The sequence below is a fragment of the Neopelma chrysocephalum genome, unplaced genomic scaffold (assembly GCF_003984885.1).
Source record: "Neopelma chrysocephalum unplaced genomic scaffold, ASM398488v2 Primary Assembly neopelma1_90457, whole genome shotgun sequence".
Classification (NCBI taxonomy): domain Eukaryota; kingdom Metazoa; phylum Chordata; class Aves; order Passeriformes; family Pipridae; genus Neopelma; species Neopelma chrysocephalum.
Window position 1 is genome coordinate 1 of NW_020919278.1, and position 9,425 is coordinate 9,425.

A 9,425-nucleotide genomic window follows, 5' to 3' on the forward strand; every position below is an offset into this window, starting at 1 on the left:
TGGCGAGCGGACTGCAGGGCGTGGGCCAGGGCGTTCTTGGCCTGCGGGGAAAGATAGCAGTGTGACAGTGAATGGAAATATCCTGCAAAATTTCCTCACTGAAATGTTGATGAACATTGATTCTGTTGTGAGTGATGATGAACTACTGACTGAAAATGGAAAATCTGGGATTCTGTAAAAGAATTTATGGATAGACTACAGGGAAGGGGAGCAAAACTACTCTGGGAGGACTTGGACTGAATTAGACAAGTGTTTATTTCCTTCCTCTCATCTTGTCAATTTTACAATTTTATATGTATCTGAAGTTCTTCCTAGACAGAAGGAGTCCAATGGATAACTGAGAATTTGTAAAGTCTTCTCACCTTTATCTCTTCCTCTAGATGCCTTTTGAGTTCCTCAATCTGTTGGGTGAAAGCCTGTTTGCCTCTTGACAGCTGAGAAATCAGAGCATCTTTCTCCTCCACCTGGCGTGAATATTCACCTGAGTTCAGATGAGTAAAACAACCTTGTTATGACTTATGTAGAAGTGTTAACCTTGATAATTAAATGCACATATAAAATATTTTGAGTAAAACAAATTTTTATTTCTTTCATGTATTCCTAATCACTGATACCTACCCACATCTCTAACTATGCCATAGTATTTACTTAAAGGCAAGAAATGACCCTGTGTGTAAAATCCGGCTAGTCTTATTCTTTGTTTGCTCTAAGCCCCGTGTTAAAGTGTTGAGTTTACAGATTGAGTACTACAGTGCCATCCAGAGGGCTTATGGCCCATTGTAGTCTCATGAGGCCAAGTGCAAGGTGCTGCACCTGGATTGTGATAACCCCTGGTATCAATTCAGGCTGGGGGATGAATAGATCGAGAGCAGTCCTGTCTTGGCCGTGTGCGCTGGGAGCTCAGAAACCAAACGTGTCCTGGCCTCATCCCACAGGGCATGCAGGGGAGAGGGGTGATTCTACCCCTCTACTCCGCTCTTTGAAACCCCACCAGGACTACTGCATCCATCTCTGGAGTATCCAACACAGGAAGGACATTGACCTCTTGGAGTGAGTCCAGATGAGGCCATGAAGCTTTTTAGTGAGATGGAGCACCTCTGCTATGAGGAGAGGCTGAGAAAATTAGGATTGTTCAGCCTGGAGAAAAGAAGGCTCTGAGGAGGCCTTATTGCAACTGTTCAATACTTGAGAGGGCCTATAAGAAAGATGGGGACAAACTTTTTATAAGGCCTGTTGCGGTAAGACAAGCTGAAGGAGGTTCAATTTAGATTAGATACAAGAAATAAGATTTTTCAAATGAGAGGAGTGGCACAGGTTGCTTAGGGATGTGGTGGATGCCCCATCATTGAAACATTCAAGGTCAGGTTAGATGGGGCACTGAGCAACCTGATACAGTTGAAGTTGTCCCTGCTCACTGCAAGGAGGTTGGATTAGATGACCTTTCTACCTAAACTATTTGATGATTCTACAATGTGGTGTACATGCTCAGGTATATCATTATTCTCTTCTGAATGTCTCCTGGGAAGCAGAAGGATGACATCTAGGTTATGAGATAGATGAATTCTTTGAAACACCAGTCATATAATCATAAAACAGTCCAGGTTGAAAGGGACCCTGAAAGGTCATCTGGTGCAACCTTTGACGGGAAAGGGAGTCTAGGTGAGATTATCTAGCATCCTGTCTGGTCATGTCTTGAAACCCCCTAGTGATCACTCTACCAGCCCCTGGGGAGTTATTCCAGGAACTAGTTGTTCCAGTACCTTAAACATATTATTGCTCCTGCTCCAGGATGACTGTATCTCTCTGGTTCTGGGGAGCCTAATATTCAGCACAGCAATCCAGGCATGGCCTCACCCATGCTGAGTAGAGGGAAGGATCACCCTCTGTTAATCTGCTGGCAATACTTCTCCTAATGCAGCTCAGGATTCTCTCAGGGTTCTGTTGGCTGTCTGCATCACAAGAATGCTTTTCTGGCTCATATCCAACTTAGTATCTTTCAAGAGCCCAGGTGATTTGGACTCTTTTTTTAAAGGAACCAGGTCATATAACACAAATATTCTCTTAAAAACACAAATATATTACCAGATTCAGTTTGTAACCGAGCTCTCTGAGCACTAATGTCATTAATTGTGCGCTGCTGTTCCTCCTCCTTTGTCTTAATCTCACTGAGTTGATCTTCTAGGGAGCGACACATCTTCTCCAGGTTTGCCTATTTGCATGAAGAACAGAAAGAAAGATGATTCAACTCAAGTTAGTCAGAATCTCAAATCTTACAAATGAAAAAAGAAATCAATGATTTAGAAGTCAAAATATCTCAGTTAAATGACAGACATTTCTATGAAATTTGTGTCCCTGATTCCAACATTTGTGTATGCCCTGCCCATTGCAGGGGGGATGAAATAAGATGATCACTAAGGTCCTTTCCAACCCAAACCGTTCTGTGATTCTATGATTCTATATTTAATACATACACAAATTTTTATTAATAATTATTACTGTACTAGTATTATACAATAATCTATTTTCATCAGATAAAAAGGATAATGGGAAACTGTAAAATGAGGAAGAAATTTAAAATTCTATATGCTGTTTAAAAATTATGTCACTGAAGTATTTAAGGGAGGAAAAGAAACATAGGAATAAAAAGGAGAGGATAATTTCCACTCTAGGAGCAATTTCTGTTTTAGGAGAAATTAAAAAGCAATAAGGTCAGTGTCTTTCATTTCTGTCATAATATTCTGAACCAAGAAATGAGACCCCACAGATCCTTAGGTTAGGTGTTACAGTTTTTTAGATCTCACTCAAAGGATTAAAAAATTATTATAAAAATACAGAAAAGTATAAACACAAAGTCAAGCTGCAAAGTGCAATTATTTATTATAAAGTATGATTTCAATTTCTATGTTAAAATATAAGTACTTGATTAAGTTTGAATTAATGAGAAGAAGTATTTGTGTACCTTGGCTTTGGAGACAGACTCCATGTTACTGGCCAAGTCATCAATCTCCATCTTGAGCTCACTCTTCTCCTTCTCCAGCTTCTGCTTGACGCGCTGCAGGTTGTCGATCTGCTCCCCCAGCTCAGCTGTGCTGTCCGCGTGCTTCTTGCGCAGGGCGGCAGCCGTGGCTTCGTGCTGCAGCGTGGCCTCTTCGAGGTCCCGGCGCATCTTCTGGAATTCTGCCTCCCGCTTCTTGTTCATCTCCACCTGAGCTGCCGTCGCCCCTCCTGCTTCTTCCAGGCGCTCGCTGATCTCCTCCAGCTCCCTGGACAGGTCAGCCCGATGCTTCTCTGCTTTAGCGCGAGAGGTTCGCTCGGCCTCGATTTCCTCCTCCAGTTCCTCAATACGGGCCTGGAGAACACGAGGGACCCTTCACACCCGTGCCCTCCTCCTCCCTGAGCCGAGCCTGGGGCAGGCAGGCGAAGGAGCAGATACTTGCCTGCAGCTCCTTGATCTTCTTCTGTAGTTGCATGCCCAGGGCTTGTTCATCCTCGATTTTGCTCTGGATCTGGCTGATTTCAAAGTCTTTCCTTTGGGCAAAGCAAAGTGGGTTACAGCTCAAAGGAAAAAGACAAGAGCTGCAGCCCAGCACGGAGGTGCCCCAGGGCCACACTTACTTCTTCAGTTTCTCATCCAGCTGCTGCTTATCATTCTCCAGATCCATGATGCTGTCCTGGGCCAGCTTCAGGTCTCCTTCCAGTTTCCTCTTGGCTCTCTCCAGGTCCATGCGCAGTTTCTTCTCTTGCTCCAGGGACCCTTCCAGCTACACAGAACAAGGCCATCAGTGCTCCACCAGCCAGCTCAAACTCCATACCTGTCTGTTCCTGCTCTGTGTCCGTGTGCTTACATCGTCCACTTGCTGCTCCAGCTTGGTCTTGGCTTTGGTCAGTGTATTGACTTTGTCCTCCTCTGCCTGCAGGTCATCCAGGGTCTGCTGATGGGCCTCTTGGAGGGCTTTCTTCTCTTTTGTCAGCTTGGCAATGGTCTCGTCCAGGGCTGCCATCTCCTCTGTGAGGTTTTTCACCTTTAGGAAGAAGGGAGCAAGTGTAAATCAAGGAAGTAGATCCAGAAGTCCTGGAAGAGCACGGGGCTCTTTTCTGGAGTGTGGGTGAGATTTTCTGCCTCATACCTTGTTTTCAGTGGCGTGTTTTTCCTTCTCCACCTTGGCCAGTGTTAGCTCAAGGTCATCAATATCTTTCTTCAGCTCTGAACATTCATCCTCCAGTTTTCTTTTCTTGGCTGTCAGCTCAGCATTGATTTCCTCCTCATCCTCAGCTCTTTCAGTCAGCTCTTTAATTTTGGCTTCCAGCTGGATTTTGGTTTTGATGAGCTGGTCACACCTTTCCTCAGCATCAGCCAAACCATCAGCTTCCTACATGATTCATTTAAATGGAACAGTTTTCAAATAATTTTTTTTTTTACTTATTTTCAAACAGTGACATGATATTCTCAAAGCAGCTTTACAATCTACTTTGTAGGTAAAACTCAAAACTCTGAGAGTATCTATTTGTTTTAGACTGCCTCCATCCCCTAAAATGAAGGAATATATTATCAAACATTAAAAGTCTTTAACTGCTCATTCAATGCCAACATTCATTTGAAGACTTGTCAGGTCTGACAGTGTGTCCATTGTATCCTTGCATCATTACACTTCTGTTGTGTTTTAGTGGACTGGAAACTGGCAAAGAGCTCCACTGAAGAGAGCCATGTAGGCACACTTTTTAGGTTATGGTGTAAAAAACCTGAATGTTAAACCCTCAAACATTGTCTGAGAAAATCTTATTGAACTCTTCCCAAAAGATTTTATGAGCATGAATTAAATTTTTGGTTTTGGCAAAATTTTGTGGTAAGATCACTGTTTCACAGGCATGTTTCTAGCACTTGTGGTCAAGAAGAAAAGTTTGGAAGGGCAAAAGATATTTACTAGGGCAGTTACAATCACCTGCATTTAGAGGCATTCTAAGATGTAAGTTACTTAGAAGCAATCTTTGTTTTCTACATACCACCTATTCTTTTTGTCTTTTCTCTGGTAAAGAGCAGTGATGCCACCCAAGCAGAAGAACTTCTAAAGCTCAGCAAAATAGCTAGGTTGGAGTTTGTCTCCTGTAGATTTAGGTATTTGCCATGATATCTAGTTGCAGTCCATTTAAGCAAAAATTTTTAATTTTTGGATTAATTGTACCATACTCTAAAAGAATGAGTTTCTTGGTGCTGAAGATGAAGAGCACCTGAAGGTACTGGTGAAGATGTTCTTTTAGGCTGTAGACATCAAAATGTCATCAGATGAATCCAAATCCAAGCTTGTAAATACAGTTTTAAGGACATTATTGTTGCTACCTTTTTATTTCCAGAGAAAAAAGGAAAAAGTCCACTTTCATCACTTTCCTGAGGAGGCAAGGACCATAAATGCCAGAGAAATTCCTGACATTTTCAGCCCCTCCTACTCCACCTGAATCCACTTGTGATTCTCCAAATAAAAGGTGTTAACAGGACCTCCAGACTACCTTTATTGGTAGGTGATAACATATCAAAATTGAGTAATATATAAAGTTCTATAAAGATGTGATAATTGCTTCTGTAAGTCACCAAGTACCATTTAAAATGACATCCTGTAAACTGTGCTATTTGCTCATTGGAAATTGATTATTTCTCTCTTAATTTAAAAGTGTAAGGAAGCAGCTGCAAGAGTTAGTTGTAAATTTATTATTATTCTGCAGATTTTCTATGTGGTTTTCCTTCCTATTTTATAAAATACATGTATGTTTCTACAATAAATACTGGTTTTGGATAATGTGTCTGTTACTGAGACATTTGGGATGATTTTGCATAGGTTGCTCCAAGACAAAAACATGAGCAATGCTCACAGCCTGCACTTGGAGCTGCAGATCGTTTTTCTCCTGCATTAGAGAAGCCATTTTCTCCTCCAACTCCTTCCTCTTTGCCTCAGACTTTGCAAGCTCTTCTTTGGTTTTCTCAAACTCCTCCTTCATGTTGGCCATCTCCTTCTCAGACTCTGCACTCTTCAGCAAGGGCTTGATCTTGAAGAACAGCTTCATCCAGGGCCAGTGTTTGACATTCATGAAGGAACGAACATTGTACTGGATGCAGAAGATGGACTCTCTGAAAGGCAATAACAAAATATATTATGGTACATATTTTAAAATCTATAAAACATATTTAATTGTATATATTAATATGGATAATGCGAAGTTCTACATATAATACTTTATAGTTATGGCCCTGTATATATCTATGCATAAAATATTTATCATGTATTATTAAATATATATTTCTTAATAATATTTAGTGCACATTTTATATATAATATATATTTCCACAGAAAACTTTCTAGTGTTATGTAGAGTATCAACCTATATGGACAGTTTTGGAGTCCAGGTGTTTGCTTCACTTTCATGGCCAATGAAAAGGAACACCTCCAGAATTTTACTCAAGCCCTTCCATGGAAGTTATCAAAGGGAAGAGAATACTTTTCTTGTGATAGAAATATATGTTTCTCTCCTTTGATTAAAGCACTGACCTAAAATAGTTAGCTTACACTAGATATTGAGTTTCTGGACATACATACAGTGTAACCACTTACCGAATTCATCAAAAATTAGTACAAAGTGTTAAAAAAATATTTATTTCCCTAAATTGGGATTTTACACTGTTTCATCTATTTTCAGGATATACATCTGTATTGGTAAACTGAATTAAAGGGAAATAAATGAGATTTGTTGTGAAGAAACTTATTTTCAATTTTGTACATGCCATTAGTATCTGATAAGAATTGTCCCAGAAGGCTAAGTATCTACCTCCTCTCCATCATTTTCTTGAACTCCACCCTCATCAGGTAACCCCTGCACACGGCCTGTGTGCGGGTGATGAGCTGTGCCAGCTTCTCATCCCTCATCTCCTCCAGGAGCCCCAGCAGCCCAGCTTTGAAGAACACCTTAGAGAGGGAATGTTGCAGCCCATCACTGTCAGGCGGGGCAAAGCACAGGCACAGAGTGAGTGAGGGAATGGGGGGTTTGTACCTTGGTGTGTCCAAATTTGTACTGGGTGTGGTCCACATCGATTGAGCCAAGGAGCTTCTCGGAAGCCTTCTTGCTGTCGATGAACTGTCCCTCTGGGATGGCACTGGCATTAAGCACCTTATACCTATCGCAGGAAATTGAATATGGAGAAGGTCAGATTCCTGAAAGCTCAGTCAAACCTGTACCAACCAATGCCATTGTTAAAATTCTCTGAAGAGGGTTCAAGAGTGGAAGAGAGGTGAATAAATCTGAACACTTCCATTCTCTAGAAATCACACTTTCATGGCTAAATTTGTTTTTAGGAAAAACTCTGCATTTCCCTTAGTCCAGAGATTTTTTGACACAGAATGGATAATGATTTCTGTGGGTAACTGCTGACATATTTCTCATGTTATCTAATGCCTTATCTCTAAATGAGAACTTTTTGCGCAAGAACAAAATACATGGAGAGGTGAAGCAAATCTCAATCCTAACTAGTGGCAGCACATGTTATCTGAGTATTTTCCAGCTGGTATAGAACAAGAAGCAAGATACTTTCATTTTATTTAGTTTTCCAAAAAGTTAGTCTAGAATGACTCGTATTGTCTTTATTCATATTTCTGTGCTGACGGCTGAAAGTCATCTTACTTTGCTCTCCAGGTGCTTAAGTCTAAAATAGTCAACTTCATTTCTGGATAGTTAGTTAAAAAATACTTTATCTCATACCAGAATATGAAGAAAGGACGGGAATAAATAATTGTCCTTTGAAAATATCTGCTTTTCTCATTAGCTATAGAAAGAAACTGGATGACTAACTTGGAGAATTAACTTTTGTATACTTTAAGGTAGGTATAATGAACCCCTCCCATAACCCTCACAATACTTAGAACAATTAGGAAATGCACATTACTCAGCATTTGGGGATATGGTGGAAGGTGGATGATATTTAGCCTGACCTCTGTTTGAAGTCAGCATAGAGGATTCTGCTGGGGAATCCTTTCCTGCAAATCCTGATCCCTTCCAACACGCCGTTACAGCGCAGCTGGTGCAGCACCAGCTCATGTTCCATGGCACCTAATAAATCACAGGATGAATTTGTATTTAATTTTACTGCACAGAGAAGAACAGATATATCACAACTTTGAATTTTAACAACTTACCGGGTGTTTTTGTTTCATTAGGAATAAGGCATCGCACAAAATGGGGATGTGTGCTTCGCAAATTGCTCATCAGCTTGTTTAAATTTTCCTTTGGAGCAAGAACAAAGCCAGGGGTTTAAAAATGTCACTTACACAATCTCAGTATTAGATGGAGTAAAAACACTGCAATAAAACCATGATAAGCATAGTTTTTATAGAGCTTTTAGGCAGTTCTGAAAGAATACTTCTAAGGATTCAGTGAGAATCCATTATTAGAAGCACATGTGTTTATCCTTTGAACATAAAGATTTTGTATATTAGATCAATCTAAAGCTTTTTTGAACTAAATTTTCTGTATTTTTTTTCACAATGTGGTAAATTTAGAATAATTATTCTACAGTACCCGGAAAAGAGCTGAGACTGTCTGGAAAGAAGAACCCTTCTTCTTGGCACCCTTCTTGCCGCCACCACCACCACCACTCTCTAAAAAATAATATATTTTTTAGAAAGAAATGAACAACAAAAGCACAAAGAATCTGAAAAACCTTGTATGTTCATCTTAAAAAATCTAGTAAAAGTAATATTATTATAAATATTATTATTATAAAAGTAATAATAATATAAATCAAAATTTGCAAATGCATACAGTGGAGACAATTTTTTTCAGATAGCAGAAGAATGAAAACCAGTGACTTCAAGCCGAAGTTCAGAAAATGCAATCAGGAAACAACATGTAACATTTTGTATAGAACGATATTTAAGGAATTTAATTAGTAGCTAGTGAATACACCCAATGCAGTATTCATGTATCATTACAGGTAAGGGTATGCATATATTCAGCAGCATGCTGATACATTTGATTGTATTCCCTGAAGTATTTGGGAATGGTCCAAACTGCATAAATCTGGTTTCTCAGCTAGTCTGGGTAATGTTGTAGTAGAACTGTCTGGTTTTAAAACCTACAGATCTATTCAGGTCTCTAGGGAATTGTAATATCCTTCATTATACTGAGTTCCAAAAAGTAGATGAGGTTTTGGGTTTTCAATTTTAGAAGTGTAAGTATTATTGTAAAATATTATTACACAATTTTTTTCCCCTATACATTATAGGAAAACTGATTTTAAAGAAATCACCTGCTTCCGCCCCACCAACAGAGGCAAAGAGTAAGGCCAGGGTCTTCAGGGATGATTTCTGGTACAGCCCCACCACCGTTTCGTTCAGGGGATCCTTGTTCTTCTCCAGCCACCCAGTGATGTTGTAGTCCACTGTGCC

The 9,425-nt window shown here is 40.0% G+C and overlaps 1 protein-coding gene across 1 annotated transcript; it reads right to left on the bottom strand.

Annotated features, from left to right (window-relative positions):
* Positions 1-4: 4 nt before the first annotated feature.
* On the bottom strand, positions 5-9,419 carry LOC113979912 (myosin-1B-like; the record flags this gene model as incomplete). Its single annotated transcript, XM_027707193.1, has 15 exons — positions 9,287-9,419; positions 8,557-8,636; positions 8,175-8,262; positions 7,971-8,088; positions 7,036-7,159; positions 6,814-6,950; positions 5,863-6,118; positions 4,128-4,370; positions 3,846-4,022; positions 3,616-3,761; positions 3,438-3,528; positions 2,960-3,349; positions 2,083-2,209; positions 363-481; positions 5-41 (listed from the first exon to the last, which is right to left on the bottom strand). Coding segments are annotated over exons 3-15 (2,035 nt in total), but the record flags the coding sequence as incomplete, so codon positions are not given.
* Between the last annotated feature and the right edge of the window lie 6 nt (positions 9,420-9,425).